Source organism: Saccopteryx leptura, chromosome 1 (assembly GCF_036850995.1).
Source record: "Saccopteryx leptura isolate mSacLep1 chromosome 1, mSacLep1_pri_phased_curated, whole genome shotgun sequence".
NCBI lineage: Eukaryota > Metazoa > Chordata > Mammalia > Chiroptera > Emballonuridae > Saccopteryx > Saccopteryx leptura.
The window spans coordinates 58,571,088-58,589,556 of record NC_089503.1 but is presented as its reverse complement, the minus strand read 5'-3'; the positions used below and the strand labels follow the sequence as shown (position 1 = coordinate 58,589,556).

The 18,469-nt window shown below is 54.4% G+C and overlaps 1 protein-coding gene across 1 annotated transcript in view; it reads right to left on the bottom strand.

Annotated features, from left to right (window-relative positions):
• Positions 1–4,067: 4,067 nt before the first annotated feature.
• The window catches only part of ARHGEF17 (Rho guanine nucleotide exchange factor 17), a 64,396-nt gene continuing 49,994 nt past the window's right edge, over positions 4,068–18,469 (bottom strand). The window contains exons 3-21 of the mRNA XM_066368118.1: positions 18,215–18,397; positions 15,633–15,749; positions 15,352–15,444; positions 14,992–15,168; positions 14,647–14,697; positions 14,285–14,394; positions 14,092–14,177; positions 12,123–12,241; positions 11,581–11,794; positions 10,635–10,708; positions 9,954–10,153; positions 9,451–9,749; positions 8,698–8,947; positions 8,324–8,410; positions 7,893–7,960; positions 7,492–7,640; positions 6,897–7,071; positions 6,516–6,785; positions 4,068–5,595 (exon numbers count right to left, since the gene is read on the bottom strand). Of these exons, the coding sequence (XP_066224215.1) occupies positions 5,399–5,595; positions 6,516–6,785; positions 6,897–7,071; positions 7,492–7,640; positions 7,893–7,960; positions 8,324–8,410; positions 8,698–8,947; positions 9,451–9,749; positions 9,954–10,153; positions 10,635–10,708; positions 11,581–11,794; positions 12,123–12,241; positions 14,092–14,177; positions 14,285–14,394; positions 14,647–14,697; positions 14,992–15,168; positions 15,352–15,444; positions 15,633–15,749; positions 18,215–18,397 (2,919 nt within the window). The 3' untranslated portion in view covers positions 4,068–5,398. The remainder of the gene's footprint in view (positions 5,596–6,515; positions 6,786–6,896; positions 7,072–7,491; positions 7,641–7,892; positions 7,961–8,323; positions 8,411–8,697; positions 8,948–9,450; positions 9,750–9,953; positions 10,154–10,634; positions 10,709–11,580; positions 11,795–12,122; positions 12,242–14,091; positions 14,178–14,284; positions 14,395–14,646; positions 14,698–14,991; positions 15,169–15,351; positions 15,445–15,632; positions 15,750–18,214; positions 18,398–18,469) is intronic.

Genomic DNA, 18,469 nt, shown 5'->3' with positions numbered 1-18,469 from the left:
GCTGCCCCTTCCCTGGGTCTCGTTTCCCTCCTGGCAAATGGCAACCAGGGAAAATGACCTCACTTTGTCGATGAGGTCTAGGCCTGCCTCTAGAAACCTCCACCTAGAGGGTGACAAAAAGCCTGATGAAAGTGACTGTATAATGGAGGCCCACCTGGTGGGCACCAGAACATTTCTCACGGCCCAGCCCACATCTCCTTCGTCAGGAGACCTTTTCTGTCTCCACTCTCCACCCCACCCCTCTCTGACAGGATAGTCAGCCCTTCCTTCCAGTAGAACAGGTGACGCACTGCTTGCCTGCCCTTACCACAAGCTGACCCTCAGGGTGCCCAGCAGGGCAGTGACTAGAGGCTCCAGGGCACTATTCACATTGTATTCCCAGCTAGGTAAATCCGGCACCCCTAAGTTGTTTGATGTGGTGGGCCAGGACTGGAGGCAGCAGCTCAGCACCCAGACCCCCTCCCGCACCCCCAACCACACACACACACACTTAGTGCCTCCTGCTGGGGACAGAGGTCTGGCTGGGATCAGGATAATCACAGCCCAAGACAGAGGTGGAGGAATGTAAATACGTCTGTTGGGAATAGTTTGTTGGGGGAGGTGAAGAATTCAAAACTACACAGTCACAGAATCTGAGCCCTGAGGTTAGGAGACAGGAAAGGTCAGGTCCCCAGCGTCCAGGTGATTCCAGGAGGAGAACTGGACACCTGCAGAGGGAGCAAGGGGTGGGAAGTTTCCATTTCTCTGGGCCATGCCCAGGTTTGGGGGGATGGGTAGAATGAGCTCCAGGTTACTGACAGAGTCATAGACCCAACACCCTCATGTCAATGGAGACCTCCAGGGCTGGGGTGGTCCCAGGGTCACATATCCCACATCCAAGCTCACAGAGGGAGCCCAGAAATGACTCATGCTAGGGACCTGGTGAGGAGGCCAGAGCATCTCAGGACACCCTCCATTCCTGCAGATGTTTTCTTTGTAAGTGGAACTACATAGTATACCCAGTTACAAGTTCTGGAGTTCATATAAGTAGCATTTCATGTGCTGCTTGGTAGACCAAGTAGGGAGACACTTTTTGGTCAAGTGGCACTGGCTGTTAACCAAACATCCTACAGAGGGCCCAAGTCTCTATATTACCAGTTTACTGTGGGGCTTTTGTCAAATCCCTTCCCCTACTCAGTTTCTCCATCAAAAATTAGGTGGGAAATTTGTTGCCTGACAAGCATTCTAGTTCTCTGTGGGAGGAGGCAATCGACCGCCCTGGCTGGGTGGTAAGAGTGCGCAGCAGTGACCGTAGCCAGAAGAAAAGGTCAGGGATGACGAGACTGAGGTGGCCCCTCCTGTGGTTCTGGGGACTCTGGCTGGCAACGTTGGGCTCTCAGGATGCAGTTCCATAGGGTCAGGTCTCCTGGAGTCACATCCTACACACACCCCATCCCTGCACCCTTGGGTTAGGAGCAAGCCTAATTATTATTTACTGCCAGTTCTGGCTCCTAGACCACAGCAAGCTGCAAATGTGACCCTGCCCAAGAGTCTGCGAGCATCTGGCCACTACAGTGAAGAGGCAGGGAAGGAGCTGTGGAGGCCGCAGAAGAGATTTAGTTGGCTTTTTATGGAGCTTGGAGAACCACAGACTGAAGAACAAAGCACTCTCGGAATCATAGGTTTTAAAAACTTCTGGCATCTTAGATGAACCCACAGAATCTTAGCATTACAATCTCTGAGCTCAGGGACCTCAGAGACCATCTCCTTGAACCTCTCATAGTGCAGTGAACCTTCATCCTAGGTGGCACAACATAAGGCCCCAGCAAGTTGGGATGAGCTGTGATGGTGATCAGAGCCAGGGGAATGGGCTCCATGTCCCACTAAGGCTCTGCCTGGGGTTTGGATCTTGGGCTACAGGATCAGAGGCCTGATACGTGGTTTGCGTAGGATCTGAGCCTGTCAGCCTCTGGGTTGGTGGACTAGGAATAGTGGCGCCCTCTGCTGGCCGCACTGGAGTCTAAAGCAGGAGGCTGGGTGGGGGTGCTCATACTTAAATTTTAGTCCTGTGGGCCTGGCCAAGTCCTACCCCTTGGAAGGTGGGCTGCCCGCCTGTGTTTGTGCCTTAGTTCCAGGGGAAGAGTGGACTTGGTTTAGGAGAAACTGGGCTTTGGACTCAGCCTGGAGCAGGGCAGAAGCTGAGCTGGGGCTGACTGGGCCTGAGAGTTAGGTTCAGTCCACTTTTATTTAGGTCCAGACCCTGGCTTGGGTCTGGAATCCCTCTGGTACTGGGCTTTGGTGTGACACAGACAGAGGTCAGGTCCCAGTCCTGCCACTGCCACACTGTGGCTATAAGCTAGTGGCCTCACTTGAGTGCAAGCTCAGCCACCCAGGATGTTGTAAGGATCTACTGAGACCCTACATGGGGGAAACCTGCTTCTTCCAAGCCACTGGGCTCGAACACCAGGTCTGTGCCCTCTCCTCCCCTACCCTAATGTTTGGCGAGTGTCCTCCCCACAACCTGGCCCCTGGGCTCTGCCCCATGTATTGCTGCTTGCCGCCTCCCTCCCCAACTCAGCCCTGCTATCTCCCTGACCCAGCTTGGGCTGTCCGTTCACTTGCCTTTGCCAGGCAGGGCTCCTCATTGGCCATAATGGGCCCAAAATAGCACTTTCCCTTGCAGCTTCCTGCAACCTGGCCTGTGGCTTAAGGTCTGTGACAGAACAGAAAAAAGACTTGGTGCTTGGCAGGCATGCAAAAGACGTGAAGGGCTCTCAGAGGTCACCTGTGTCGAGGGTTCACACTTGCCTAGAGTCATACCGTGACGGAGGCCAGGGCTGAGGCTTCAGTTAAGACCCCTAGTCCCCGTCCCATCCCCAGCCTCTACGTAGGTCTAAGCAAGGGCCTTAGCCATACTTGCTGCTCCCTTTGCCAAGCCCTCTGGACCTAGACTGTTGTTGACCCTATTTCAAGGTGTGCAGTGGGCTTCTGGAGGCCAGCTAATCTAGCCCTGTACTGAGTTCTGTTCTAAGGGTCCTTCTCTGACTCTTCTGACCACAGGAAACCTTTCTGTCTGGGCTGTCCCCTGCATGCAACCCCAGCCTCAACGCTGCCTTGCTGTGTGACCTCAGGAAAACCCCTATCCCTCTTTGCCTCATATTCCCCATGAAGTAGAGGTCCACCTAGACCATACTCTCTGTCCCTAGCTCAGGGGACACCTGGAGAACCCTTTTGGTCCTCTCTCCTGTCCTCTGAGATCAGGACACCCTGCCCAGGGCTGGTCTGAAGAACATGAGCCAGATTGCTCATGAGCGACTAAGTGTACATCAGTTTGCAAAGCAGGAGTCTGCACTCCTCCTGTACCAGCTGATTTTTGTAGTCTGCATCGTTTTGGTTGAAAACCTTCAAGCATGTGTTCGGCAGAGGATGACCTCTCCTTTTGTAGTGGTCACCACTTCGAGTCTGGCAGGAGCCCTGATGTTATGGGCTCTGCTCAACACAGACTGGCTTGCATTCTTGTATCTAATGACACACTTTCTAAAAAAAATTATTATTATGGCACACCTCTTTGGTCCAGAAATCAGGTGGACTTGGATTCCACTCCAGCTCTAAAGCCTGAGCTCACCTTGGCCTCTGTTAGATTACCTCGTACGAGGTTTCACCGGGGAACGGGTCCTGGAGGAGCTGCAGACAGGCTCACTAGCTGCAGCGTGTCAGCTTCAGGTTCCCAAGCCTCATCCCAGACCCACTGACTCAGGAGCTGAAGGGATCCTGGGAATGTGTATTTACAAGAACATATAATTTGTCATGCTTTATATTTACACATGAATCTGTAAAGAACTCTAACATGTAGCCTTGGACCAGCACAACCCTTTGCTTTCCTGATATGAAAACTACAGCCCTAACGGGCAGAGTGACCTGCCCAGAATAACAAAGCAAGTCAGTGGCAGCTTTGCCATCCAGGCACTCTTCTGGGTCTCTGAGACCTCCCTTCCGTGCAAGTGAGTGGCAGTCGGAGGCCCATGCAGCCGGGGAGCCCTTATGTTGCTGGCAGCAGGCCACTTGGACTACTGATGGGGAGCAGTCATTTGGTGTTTCTATTTATTGACTCTTTAAAATTCACCATCCAAGGAAAGTTAATACATGACTGACTGGTAGCAAGAGAAACATAATCTAAGACCGCAATGACCAACCCACCTACCCCAAACAAAAACAGAACAAACCCCATCTGAAACCAGACCTTTGGAGCAATAGCTGAAGAAGCGAGGGGGCTGGGGCTGACTGGCTTCTGCAGTCCAGGGGCAGGGGGGAGGCTGCCCTCAAGTGACTCCCAGGTCAAGTGGCCATGTCCAGTCCCTCGGCTTTGGGCATCCTTCCTGGAGGGGTTACCCCTGGCAGGAGGGGTGTGAAGAGAAATTCAGTGGTCAGAGTGAGGGGGCTGTTAAGTCCACCCTCCCATGGTGACCGGATGTGCCAGTGCATGAGATACAGGGGCTAGGGGTGGGGTTGACTGCAAGGAGAGCAAGGGCGCTTTTCTTTTCCCTGCTCAGGCCAGGAGAGAACCCTGTCCAAAGCCCCACCCATGCTCCCAAATTCGGAAACTACTAAAGGCACTGCCTATAAACTAGGAAATGCCAAGGCCTGGGGAAGCCCGCAGATGGGAATCACTGTTCTCCTAGTCATCACCGCGTCCGATGACTGAGGCGACTGGTCCTTGGCTTGGGACACTGGAGGGCAGCCCAGTCAGGATGAGGCTGTGGGAAGTGTTAAGAGGCAGTGTTTCAGTGCCCTGAACATGCAGAGTGTGTGTGTGTGTGTGTGTGTGCGCGCACACACATGTGAATGTATGTAATGAGAGGGGATTGGTCCTTCCAGGAAGGCTTGGTTAGGGTCCTGGGTGGCCCCCCAGGGCAGGAATAGGGATTTTTCTTCCTTCTGTTATTTCTTCCAATCACTCCCTGCCCTAGGTCATTGCATAAATAAGTGCTTGGGAAGGTACACATCTAAAAAGAAACATAAATACTGTACATGGGAAAGGATTCCAACCCCCAGCCCTCCCGCTGTGCCCGGAAAACCCTCCAAATATTGCACATGGCCCTCCCCAACCCCGTGGGGTCCAGGCCCCGCCGTGTCTTTGGTAGAAGCTCCAGGGACAGAGGTCCTAGGTAGCCCTCATGCCCCCCACCCAGCCCCCATCACAACTGGGAGCACGCGAGCAGCCAGAGGGTCAGGAAAGGCCTTGGTCTGCTGGTCAGCAAGTGTTCCTTCAGGAATGCTTCTGCAAAAATCAGAGGAGTCCATGTAGGCACCGGTGTGCCCCTGGCTGGACACTCCTGGGCAGAGTCTGTGTGTGGGTTAGGAAGGGGCAAGCAGGCTGAGGGCAGGTGGGTGGTCAAGTCCGGAGCCATACTGGACAGGGTCACACCCTCCATAGGAGGAGGTGGTTTGTGCTGTCATCGCGGCCCACAGTCTCGCTGCTGCCGCCACCCCCACTGCTGAGTCGGAAGTCCTCGTAGCCATCACCTCCACTGATAACCAGCATTTTCGGCCTGGCTGAGGTGGGTCCTCGGTGCCAAGGGGAGTCCCGGTGCTCCAGTGATGGCAGCTTCTCAGGGCCTGGGGGGCGGAGGGAAAGGATCCAGTAGCCCAGGGCAACTGGTGACTGCAGTGTCCCTGTCAGGGCCTAGGCTCCCAGAAGACAGGAAGAAAGACATGCGTACTTCCTGTGGGGGATCCCACTTCCTGTTAGCCAAGAACTTCCTGTTTGGAAAGACATGACCACTTCCTGGCTGTCAGACCACCTCTTACCTCCCATCTGGACTTCTAGGCAGGAGTGACATAACTTCCCAGGGCCACGCCACTTTCGATCTCTCCTGACTACTGCACATTCCCTGTCCTCCTCAGACTCAGTTCCTGTGTCCAGGGGCCCTTTCCAAAGGCGGCTTAGGTCTTCTCTGCACCCAGACAGATCCTGACCAAGGCTGCCCTGCTCCTCATTCCCACAGCCACTTTCTCTTGGGAATATGGCTTCCTGAACTGCCAACAAGACTGCTAATTGTTGCCTCCTTGATGTACATCATTTCCTTATGTGTACATCACATTAGCATGTACATTTTTCAGTTCTTTCTAATTTTCAGATCTTTTCCTGTCCTATCTGCCATTCTATGTTCTGCTCTCTGGTGTCATTTCTGTTTCCTGCTCTGCACATCACTTCCTGCCCTGTACACACATCATTTCTAGTCCTGTCATATTTCCTCCTGTATATATCCCTGCTTATGCCATATTCTAATTCTTTCTTTTTAGTTCACTCCCTGTCTTCCATGACACTTCTCTGGACAGAATTTTAAACACACAAACACACATACCCTCACACACTCACACATACATGCCTCCCAAACCCTGGGAAGATTTTATTTTGGGGTTTCTAGTTCTGTATGACACTTTTCCTCCCTCTTCAACCTCTTCTGACAGGACAGTGGGCAGTCCTAATCCAAAAGTCCAGGGCCCCTGGGCTGGGGTAGGATACACAGACCCACCTGTGTCGAGGGGCGGTGGTGGGGTTGGGAAGAGCAGGTTAAAGCCGTCCGGCAGCTGGACTGCAGCTAGGAATCGGACGTGGCCAGTGTGTCCCTGGCCCAGGCCGGCGGGGCTGAGGGGCGCTCGCGGGCAGCTGACAGTGCTGGGCGAGGTGGGCATGGTGAGCACGACCCCAGCGCTGGTGCCCACCCACAGCAGCTCTTCACACACCAGCAGCGCTGTGATCCTCAGGCAGGCAGCCTTGTGCTGCCGGATGATGGCGTCCGAGCCTGGGGTGGGAGACAGACCAGAGCTGAGGCCGACTCCTGGCCCTAGCTCAGCCTCAATGATGGGGCAAAAAGGCTCCGAGGGAAGGGGCATTGGTAGACTGAGGTCACTACCTGCCAGCATCCTGTGCACGGGAGGTGTGACGTCTACCTCTGCCAGCTGCTCAAAAGTGTCTGGATGGTAGAGACACACATGGGCACTACCTTTCAAAGTCACCCACACGCCCAGGCTGGAGTCCACCATGCAAGCCACACTGCGGCTGGAGTCCTGCCCCACGCAGAACGTGTGCTGGGGGGGCGGGGGGAGAGCAGACAGGTGACTGGCAGGTCTGGCTTCCAGGGCCCCTCCCTGCCTGGGCCTCACCAGTACCCATTGTTCCCTCCTCAGAGCCCACAGCAACCTCTCCAGAAAGCCCCCCTGATCGACAAGCAAAGGCAGCCTTGCTCCCTGGTCTGGAGGACTAACCTACCCAAGCTTTCACTGGAGCCTCCCCACTTAATTCTCAGGAACTAAAATGGAGGTGCCCTTTCCCCACCTCTGTTTTGTGATGTAATGATCAGAGAACTTCAAAGCTTGAAGGTTTTTATGAGCAATCATTGGCTTCTCCCTGGACATCTGGACAGTTTTCTATGGTCCCCATAGTCTCATCTCCCTCTCTTCTAGGCCGGGCTCACCCTAAATCCGCCCCCCAGCCCCCACTATTGCTACCTCCAGCTGCAGTGTGTCAGGGTTGAGGACCAGGATTCGGTTCTGGCAGCCACACCATAGCCGCCCACCCACAGACACCATCTTGGTGACAGGGCTCCCCTGAGCACCCAAAGTCACAGATTTGAAGTTCTGGGCGTCCCAGAAACGACCTGGAGTGGGTGTAGGGTAAAGAAAGCAGCAAATTCAGTTCAATATTACTTACACTTGAGCCTCACCCTCTCCTGAAATGAGGTGCTAACAACCCCATTTAAAAATGAAGACACCAAGGCCCAGAGAGGGCCTGGGAGTTGCCCCGAAGGCACATCTCTAGACTCATGGCCCCGAGAACCCAGCCTCCCTCAGGAGAGAACTCTAACACCAGCAAGGGGTTCCTGGGGGCTGGGCTGGGGCTGAGCACTCACCTGCCTCTCTTTGGTAAACCACAAGTTCTCCATTAGCCAGAGACACAAACACCTGGTTATTTAGATACCTAGGCAGGGAAAATGAGGAGTCATCAAAGACTTCAGGAGACCAAAGCAGGTCACCTGGGGCCAAGGAAATCACAGAAAAAATAACTATGGTTCCCGAGAGACACCCCCGCTTCCAGGTGAGAAAGCCTGAGTCACGAAGGGGCAGTCACTTGGCCAAGGTCACACAGTGCGTGAGCCGCATAGCCGGCCTAGGGCCGCAGACGAGGAAGCAGGGATGCTGGTAGAGTCAGGGCCCCAGCCTCTGGCCTCCAGCCTCCAAAGAAAGGAGGGGCCTGTGGAGCAAGAGGACCCGGTGAAGAGAAGCAAGTTTGCATGTACAGCTGAGAAGGGTCTGGACTGAAAGGGCCACCGGGGGGCCTTACAGAATGCAGGTCACAGAGGCTGCGTGCTGGAGCTTCATGCTGTTCCTGCGATCACGGATGCTGTCGGAGGACTGGTACACGTGGACACTGTGGAGCAGGGATGTGCACCTTTGACAGTGCTTAGGCACACAGGTCCCTGGAGTCACCCCTCCACTTCTTTGCCTCTATCACCATCTCCTTCATGCCAGGTGCCTACCCAAGATACTGAGATCCCAGCCTCCCTGTGAGTTTCAGACCCACTAGCAGCCCTGGCTGGCAATACCCCTGGGGTCTGACCCAAAGCCCTTCTGCTTCTGCTTCAAGAAACCTTGTGATTCCCAAAGCAAGGCCCTCAGGGTCTGGCACTGTGGCCCAGGCCCCTTCTGCATCCCTACCAGCCGTCCTCAGTGCCCAGCCAAACGGAGCTCTGATAGGCCTCAGGGTCAATGCTCAGCAGGTCCTCAAGGCTACCGCGGGTGAAGGAGCCATGGCTGGAGCGGCGAAGGGCTCTCCCATCCATTGGGCTGGTGCCGCAGGGACCGCCAGGCCCAAAGGAGCCAGACAGTGGCAGGAAGCCAGGCTCTTGCTCCTCCTCTGAACTGGTCGTCTCTGCCGTGGCCTCCTTGGAGCTTGGGGTCTCCTCATCTGAGGAAGACGAAGGTCTTATCTGCATTCCCCTCTGCCAGGCCTGAACCCTGATATATTTCTAGGTCTCAGTCTCCCCTCAATGCATCCCTCTCGGTGAATCCCTTCCACAGCTATTCTCTCCAACCCCGAGGCCTCTGCATGTGCTCAGGCCTTGTTACCCTGCTCACTGACAGCTCAGTGCTGCAGGCCCCTAGTCCTAGCCTGGCCTGTTCCAATCCTCCATGACACCATGAACAAAGGGACCAACCACTCTACCCCTACTCATCTTCTTTAACTCATCAGTCTTTCCAAAATCTGGCCTTACTGTCTCATTACATTCTAGGTCCTCAGCACCATAGCCCCTGCCCACCTTGCTGGCCCCCACGGCTCTGTGTGCTGATGTCCTGAGACTTGATTCCGTGTCTGCTTATGTCAGTCCCTCCTCACCTATCAGTACCCACAGAGCTGCCCCCTCCTCCGGGCAGGCCACCCTGCCTGACAGTCCCAGCTTGGGCACTCACTGCCAAAGCAAGAGGAAATAGTGGACCGGCTGGCCTGGCTCTGCAGGGTCCCCGAGGGGCTGGGCGAAGACTCATCATCCGAATCACTGTCAAAGGGCACCAATTCTGGGCGGGGGTCACCCTCGGCAGGGCCTGGTGCCATCTCAAGGCCTGATCCCGCAATGGAGATGTGTAGGCAGGGCTGGGGCCCTGACTCTGCCAGCATCCCTGCTTCCTCGTCTGCGGCCTCAACATCCAGTTCCGGCCCAGCAGGCTGGGATGCTGACTCCTGGGGGGTTCTCAGTGATGAAGGCTGCTCCCTAGGAAACCAAGGGGTAGGGATGAGAGCCCCCACGGGCCCAGGCTCAGCCCCACTCCCTGGCAACCCCACCTGGCCCTGTCCCACGGACACACATTCAAAGCCACACCTACATCCACCAGACAAGCCCACAACCATAGGGGTGACGTCTGTGTGTTGAAGGTGGGGACTCAGCCCAGTGGCCCTGCCCACTGTGAGACCTCACCGCTGGCAGCGGGGCTGCAGGCCTGGCACTGCCCCGATGCAGAGGATGCGAGCGGAGCAGACGGCGATGCAGGCCTCCACGTCGGGCTCGGCGCGCAGGCTGAGCAGGCACACCTGGCCCACGTAGCCATCACTATTGCACACCCACACCTCCGGCATGGGCTCTGGGCAGCTGCTCAGGGTGGGGGCCGCACACGAGAACTGCAGAAAGCACCAATGGACAGGGGAGGGTGAAAAGAAGAATTGCTGCTAGCTCCCCACCCACAAAACAGGGAAGGCAGGCCCACATGGCTGTGTACGGATTCCCAACACACCCCTCTGCATAGATAGGTATCATCTGTTCACACTCATACATATATATGCCCCTCCGAATATGTCTATGTTTGTAAAAGACATAAAAATGATAACCTTTGTACATATGTATACACTCACACGAGCACGTAAATTAGACACCTTGCAAATGTATATAGCCTTGTTCACGTGCACAGATATAGACAAGCATGAACAATACCCATAGGCATGTGACACATGCAGTGTTCGTGTGCAGAGAGGGCTGTATACTCAAAGAAACAGGGAGCAGTTGCAATATTTAAGACATGTATGTAATATACACAGAATGGAAGCACACGAACATGCGTTGGCTCTGAATATGTGCACCCACGACCCAGGTATATACACACACCTGCATGCCACTGCGTGTTTTCATTATGGGGATGGCCTTCAGGAACTCAGGGTCTAGACAGCTTTTGCTGGATGCTATAGTGGAGATGGACAGATAGACATACAGACACTGCTTAGTATCCACCTCATCGTGGTTCCTAACCTTGCCCATTTCCCTTCCTCCCATGCCCCTCGGGGTCTCTCAAGGAAGAATGAGGAAGCTGTGAATTATGACCTGCTTTTCCCTGGTTTTAAGTTCCTATCTGTAATACGCAAGGAGACCCAGAGGTCACTAAGAATCTTCTAAGCCAGGGGTCCCCAAACTACGGCCCGTGGGCCGCATGCGGCCCCCTGAGGCCATTTATCCGGCCCCCACCGCACTTCCGGAAGGGGCACCTCTTTCATTGGTGGTCAGTGAGAGGAGCATAGTTCCCATTGAAATACTGGTCAGTTTGTTGATTTAAATTTACTCGTTCTTTATTTTAAATACTGTATTTATTCCCGTTTTGTTTTTTTACTTTAAAATAAGATATGTGCAACGTGCACAGGGATTTGTTCATACTTTTTTTATAGTCTGGCCCTCCAACGGTCTGAGGGACAGTGAACTGGCCCCCTGTGTAAAAAGTTTGGGGACCCCTGTTCTAAGCCGTGGGCCTTGATCAATAGCTTTCCTCGACCCAGGCTTTCTCCAAATGTATATGTGGAGACGAGGGGTTCTTGGCCATCCGCTCCCACAGTGGGGCTCCTGATAAGCTGACCCTATTCATGGAATCCCCTCCCTGCCAGGGAGGCCCCGGGGAAGTCTTGTTTTACTGCAGGAGTCTAGCCCACCCTCTCACCAGCAGGGACTGGAGCACAGGACATGGCAGCCCTGGAATTTCTGGCTCCCAATGTCTCAGACAGCCACGAGGTGCTGCCTACTGCCCAGAGGTTCTGGGAGGAAGGTGCCGGTATGGGCCCTGGCTTACCGAGCTTCCTCTTGGCCTCATCAAAGGCCTGCTCAAAGCCAAGGCGGGCATCTGGGTGGGGGAACTCGAAGATGAAGGACTCAGTGCTCTCGGGCCTGGTGGTACACAGCTCTAGCTTGGTCGGGGGGAAAGAAAGCGCATAGCAGAGAGCCTGCTTCTCGGACAGGTCCCGGTGCATGGCAGCCGAGAGGTCCCGAAGTGCATCGTCCAGGCTCTGTGGGGAGAAAGGCCCAGGCCTCAGGCCCTAAGATCTCCCCACAGTCTACGCCTGCCTCTCTTGTTCCACAGAAAATGGGCTCTGTCCCCCCTCTTAGAGTAAGAGGAAGTCTGGATTCCCCCTACAGACAGGATGGTCCCTCTCTCATCCCTCAGCCGGGGGTAGAACTGTGTCTCCACCCTCAGGCTTGGAAACCATTACTTCCCTCAGATGGGGTGAGGCTGTATCTTCCCCCTTAGATAAGTGACAGGGACGTCCTCTCCTTCAGGTAAGATCAAGGAGCCCACACACCCAACTGGGGGCAGCCTCTGGCAAGGACACAGACCTGGTGGGGGAAACCGAGGCTCTCAGAGAGCTTGCTCATCTGGCCCAGGGTGGTCAAGTCTTCATCTAGACGGCTGATGGCCTTCTGAATGTTCTCCCGATTAGTGGCTTGGGATGCCCCTGGTGGGGACAAAGGAAGGCCACGGACAGCCCCAGAGACAGACAAGGTCAAGCCTGGAGAGATGCTCCTCCCTCTTCACACAACTTGCAGCTGGGTGTGGGGAGTGGCCTGAGAAACGGAGCTCAAAAACCCTAAGTGGCCTGACCTGTGGTGGCACAGTGGGATAAAGCATCGACCTGGAACACTGAGGTTGCCGGTTCGAAACCCTGGGCTTGCCTGGTCAAGGCACATATGGGAGTTGATGCTTCTTGCTCCTCCCCTTTCTCTCTCTCTCTCTCTCCCCCCTCTCTCTAAAATTCAATAAATAAAATATTAAAAAAAAAGAAAGTAATAAAGGAAGACAAGATCTTTCCTTTAAAAAAAAAACCAAACAAACCTAAGTGCCTAGGAATAAAGTCAGCAGGCAGCTCACACAGAAACCCCAGGCCCGAAAGCAGGGAGCTGGCCCTAATTCAGAGCTACACTGTGCAGGGTGTTGGGCCCCTGGAGAACTCCCTGGAAGAGCACAAAGAATAAACAGCAGATGGCTCTGCAGGTTATGCTGGCACCACTGACAACAAACTGGCTTGCTACGATGCAGCAGCCTCCCATGGAGTTGGCTGGGCAAGAAGAGCCTTGGACAGTCAAATCTGCTGACGACAGGACTCAACTCCTCCACAGAGGAGGGAGCAACGAGCTGATGTCCTGGATTCCTCTGCCCTGAACCATACCTGACCACTGCCAATCAGCTGGTGCCAGAGGCCAGCGCAGCAGCCCCCACACCCGGCACTGCCTGGCTGGGGATGCAACAAATGGGCTGCATAATAGCAGTGGAGTGCACCAGACAAGCCAAGGCTGGGCTTATCTACTACTCCTTCTGAGAAACTGTTTCTCACGGCTCTCAGTGCCAAGGCAGCTCGTGTTCTCTCCAACATGACCCTGCCCCTCACCTATCCAGAGCTGATTGGACCAGGACTGGACACCTGACCTAAAGATAGTCACTTGATTGGCTGGCCTGTTCTCTGGTGAGAAGGAATGAATTGGGCCAATAATCAGCTTAGATTCCAACATAAGGGCCTGTGTGGAGCAGGCCTGGGTTCACCCAGGGGCTGAGCAAGCCCCTTCCCCATCTTGGCGACCACCCCAGGTGAGCTTAGGGACAGAGTCGGGGCGTGAACTGCCTGCTGGCCCAGAGCTGCCCACACCATCATTCTGAACCAAACAATCTAGTCAATTAGGTGAGCGTGGATCATGGAGCAGCTGGGCCAGAGATGAGGGAGAAAGGCCAATACAGAGAAGACCATGACGAAGCCTGGGAGGTATGAGGAGGCAGAGAAAGCTGAGAGTAGTGAGAACGGGCTGACATAGAGAGAGAGAGTCAGAGACACACACACACACAGAGCAGGAGAGGCAGGTCCTTAGAGCCAGCTCTGCTCTTGGCAGTCTTGGCCCCAAAAAGCATAGATTTTTTTCCAACCAGCCCTTTACTTGGACTGACTTGAGTGAGTCTATGACAAAACTACTGGACTAGAACAGTGCCCCGTGATTTAATGAGGAGCTTAAATGTCTGTGCAGAATCAGTGGCTAACAGCAGTACGTCTGTGCTCCCTGTGCCCCCCAGCCCGGCCCCACCTGCCAGCCGAGGCTAGCTCCCTGCCCAGCAGAAGGTGGTCTTTGCAGACAAGTCCTAGTCTGGCTCTGTGGATGCCAAATGGATCCCACGTGCCAGCCCCTTAATACTGGATGGGAAAGCGAGAAGCCAAAGCAGACAGACAGGCAGCCAGCCTGGCCATAGCTCAAACCCATCAGGGGGGCTTCTGAGAAGAAGACCCCAACACCCTGAACCTGGGCAGGCTTGAGGCAGTCCCACCTTTGATGATGTCCGCATCTTCCAACGGCAGTTTCCATAGCAGCTTGTATTTGCTGGCCGTGTCAATAACGCTGGCTGCCGTGTACCTGTGGTGAGCCAAGGGGTGCTCTGGCCAGGGCAGGAGAGTGGGGCCCAGGGAGGGACAACTGCTCCCCCCTTTCCCAGCGCCCCTGCTCCCACCCCAGCCACTCACAGACTCATGGAGCTGCGCCGCAGGGAACCTGATTTCCGCTTCAGGGTGGTGCAGACAATGAGGTCCGTGAACAGGAAGAGGGACCGGTCCTTCTTGCCCCCGACTGCCTTCTGTGGGGCCCGAGGCAGGATTCAGGCCTAGAGGCCCACCCTCCTTCCCACAGTGCCCAAGGGGACAGCCAGGCCCAGGGAGGGGTGAGGACTCTCCCCAAGCTGCCCAGAGGCAGAGCTGGGACTCGACCCAGGGCTCCTGTTGGAGTGGAAGAGCAGGGAGAGCCGTGGGAAGCAGGTATGAGCAGAAGGGTTAATAAAGTAGGGGGGTGGGGGTGGCGACAAGCAGGCAGATAACAGGACACTTCTTACCACTTCAATAACCATCTCTTGCCTCAGGAACCGCCGCATAGGGGCCTGGAGCTGTGGGGCAGGAGGCACAAGGCGTCTTGCAAGCTAATTCTTAATCCCCATCCTCTCCCAGACCTTGGTGACCCCTTGGCCCCACTCTATGGGCCAGGCCAGCAGAAGCAACATCCCACCCACCCTCCTGAGGCCCTCAGGCCAGAGACCACATGGCTGAGACAGATGTGGAAGAGGAAGGGCAGAGATGCTGGTAGACACAGGCAAACACACTGTGGGCGTGGACATGGCCACAATTCCAGGTGACCACAGAGGGACACAGGCATGGGTAGGATGGGGCGGGGCTGCACGCACATCCTCCATGCCCTCGATGTGAGCCTCGATCTCCTGCAGTACACGGGCGTGCCGCTCTGCCTCCTCAGCACTACGCACGCCCTTGTTGATGCGTTCAGCCACCTGCTTGATGTTCCGCTGTGCATCCAGCAGGAGCGGGTGGTCTGGGTGGTCCTCAGGCGTGTGCTTCAGGAGGTCCTGGGGTGGGAGTGAGACAGATCTGCCTGCTTAGCTGCCCCACTGGGTCCTGGGCTCCCACACTGCCTCTGGAGCACAAGGTACTATGGGTAGACATCACAGAGGACTTCCTTTCCTACCTGACCCCTGGGGACCCAGCCTCAGAGCCCCCTGCATCCCCACAGGCCTCCAGGCCTTGCCCACCTTCACCAGAAGCTCATAGCGTGGGATCCGCTGCACAGGCTTGATCATGAGGTCAGACAGCGCCTGCTTCTCCTTGTTCTCACGCATGCTTTGCTGGAATCCAAAACATGTAAAGAAGGGACTGTCTAGGGACCGGCCCCCAGGGAGCCTCTACATCTCAGCCCGAGGGCAGAGGCTGGCTTGCTGGCTAGGGCTGTGTTGCCCAGGCTGGGAGCTCCTGGGGCCCTCAAAGCTGGCCCAAGATGAGGTGGCTTCCATCTCCCCAGCCCTGCCCACAGTACCTCTAGGAACTTGAGGAAGGCAGGTCTTGCCTCCTTAGCCACTCGCACGGCATCCTTTGCGTTGAGAAAATTATCGATATAGGCAGAATAGATGTTGACCAGGACATCCTTGGAGAACTGTGGGTGAAGACACAAGTTGGGGACCCTCAAGGTTTCCCTTACCCCACCTCACCCTGTCCTGGTTTCCACTGATTCAAGAGCCAACATCCTTTCCCTCTGATTAAAAATGATACAGTCCCTGCGAGATAAGGCACGCGCTCTTGTGTTGTGTGTACATGTTGTATGTGTGACTACAGGACTAGGTGTATGCACATGAAATGATTTACACATGTGTATCTTATCTGTGTGTGTGTGCGTGTCCATCCGTGTGCCTGGATGTATCCTGTGAGATCAGACCAGGTTCTCTCTCTTATACCTGGGCATATCTATCCCCTGGTCTTCAACCCCACTGAGTCTGACCAGGAAGGTCTCCCTCTCCTAGCTCTCCTTTGAGTAACACAGACTTGTTCTAGTTGCTTGGCCTTTCCTCATATACTTCCCTCCACTGGGAATGCCCTTCCTCCATCCAAATCTTACCTACCCTTGAGGCTGAGCTTTAGTTCTGCCTCCTCCAGGAAGCACTCCCTGACCTCACTAGGGCTCTGCCTGGAGCTACACCTGCTCTCGGCCTCCCTTGAGCCTCAGGATGAGTTTTCTCCTCTCTAGAGAGACAGGTGCCCCCGTCCCAGCCAGTCAAGCCCCAGGGAACGGCACACAGCCAGTGGCTAATACTTGCTGGCTGGCTGTCGGCTGGGCTCAATGTGGGGGGTCTTGGTTAGAAGCCCCAGCTGGGAGTCGGGACACCTGATTCCTGTTTCGGCTGAACCATGGGAGGACTAGTGACCTGTGGTGATGTTCCTGGTCCCTCTGAGCCTCCAAGCTCCTGCGCCTTGTTTCCCCCACCCCAACTCCCTAGGTGTGCTTCCGGGCAGAGGCTAAAGCAGGTCAGGAAGGAAGACAGACCCCACCACCTGCCCCCTGTGCTGGGACAGAGCGTCCTCTGCTGACCGCTCCCTGGGGGCCAAGGCTTCTTTTGCAGTTAGTTCATGGTCAGCATCAAGACTGAGCGACACCGAGGGTGCTGACAGGCTGAGGAGTCAGCACGCACGCTGGGTGGGGCGCCATGGCCGCCACACCCAGGCGCTCTCACATCGGTTCTCAGGCCAGCGGGCACTGACCTTCTAAGACCGTGCCAGGCCTGAAGCCCACCCATGTCATCACAGACATACAAAAATACACCTACATCCCATAAAAAGATCATTTCTTGTTTTTGCTAGTACAATTTTTGGAAGGAGTCTTACAATTTTGCTTTCTGAAATTATTTGGCTCTAAGTAACCATTTAGTTTACATTTGGCTATACTAATCTATTTTCCATCATCATGCATTCTTCAGGGAATTCTGGCAAAATAACAAAGTGTAACTTAAATTTTTTCAAATGTAATCAATCTTATAAATGAATTTTAAATTTAATAATTAAAGAAAATGGCATGCTAATGTTTTATAAACACTTGGTTAAATGTTTGTTAGTTTTGCTTTTGTAGTGCTTTTGGATTGATTGATTGATTGATTGATTTCAGAGAGACAGAGAAAGGAAGAGGGAGAGAGAGAGGAAAACATTCATGTGTTGTTCCACTTACTTATGCATTCGTTGGTTGATTCTTGTGTGTGCCTGGGGACTGAACCTGTAACCTTGGTATGTCAGGAGGATGCTCTTCAGTGGTTTTCAACGGCTGGTCCACGAACCGGTGCTGGTCCGTGAAAGAGTTAACCACCCTGACGTTGTCTGAAGATTACAGACCCAATGATTGTAGAATCTATAATCTTCAGGTAACATCAGGGTGGTTAACTCTTTTGCAGACTGGCATGAAATTTCTGGTGGACCAATACCCGTCTGTGGACAGGCAGTTAAACACCACTGAGATAGAGCATGAGCTCTGGAACCAGGTTTCAGGGGGCTGAATCCTGTACCATGAGCTATGACTTGGATCAGGTTATTTTATCTCGCTGCCCTAGAGTCATCAACCCTAAATTCAGGATAACAATAGCACCTTCTTCCTAGAGCTGTTGATATATAGTGTAATGTATTTAGACTAATGCCTAGCACATATTAAGTGCCAAGTAGTTAGCTATTATTATTGAAGTATCTAATGAAGAAAAGAGCTAGTCAAGGTAGGGACTGAAGTGAGTACTAGCATCCCTCTGAGGTCTGGGGTAGCATCAGCACTAGTTCAGGGTTAGGACTAGGGTAGGTCAAAACCAGCAACCTGAATTGGGTCCAGGATCAGGTCAATATCTGGTTGAAATTGTGGTCCACACCAGAGTCCAGCCAAGCCCTGGGGTTTGACAATGTCCAGGTTCGATCAACCTAGGGTCTGGGGTCAGTGCCAGTGTCTGGTCAGGTTCTGGGATTACAGCTAGGATCAGAATCAGTGTCCAGGTAAAGTGGAGTGAGGTGGGGTGAGGTGTCCACAGAAGTAGTCAGCCTCACCCAGGAGGGGTCCGGATTGTAGGGGCTGCAGCTGTAGGCAGCAGGGCCACTCACCGACTGGATGAGCAGGTCTCCCACCTTCTGCTGGGCGTGCCATGTCTGCACACAGTGCCGCACCTGCTCCAAGAACTGCTCGTGGTGCTCCAGGAGCTCCGGGATCTGGTCGAAAATCTCATCCACCAGAGACGGGTCACACAGCACGGAGTTCTCCGGCTGCTTCAGTGGCTGCATGTAGCCCTGGAGGACCCATGAGGTCAGCGCAGGTCCCCTCAGAGAACTGGCACCCCAACCCACTGGCACAGGTACACA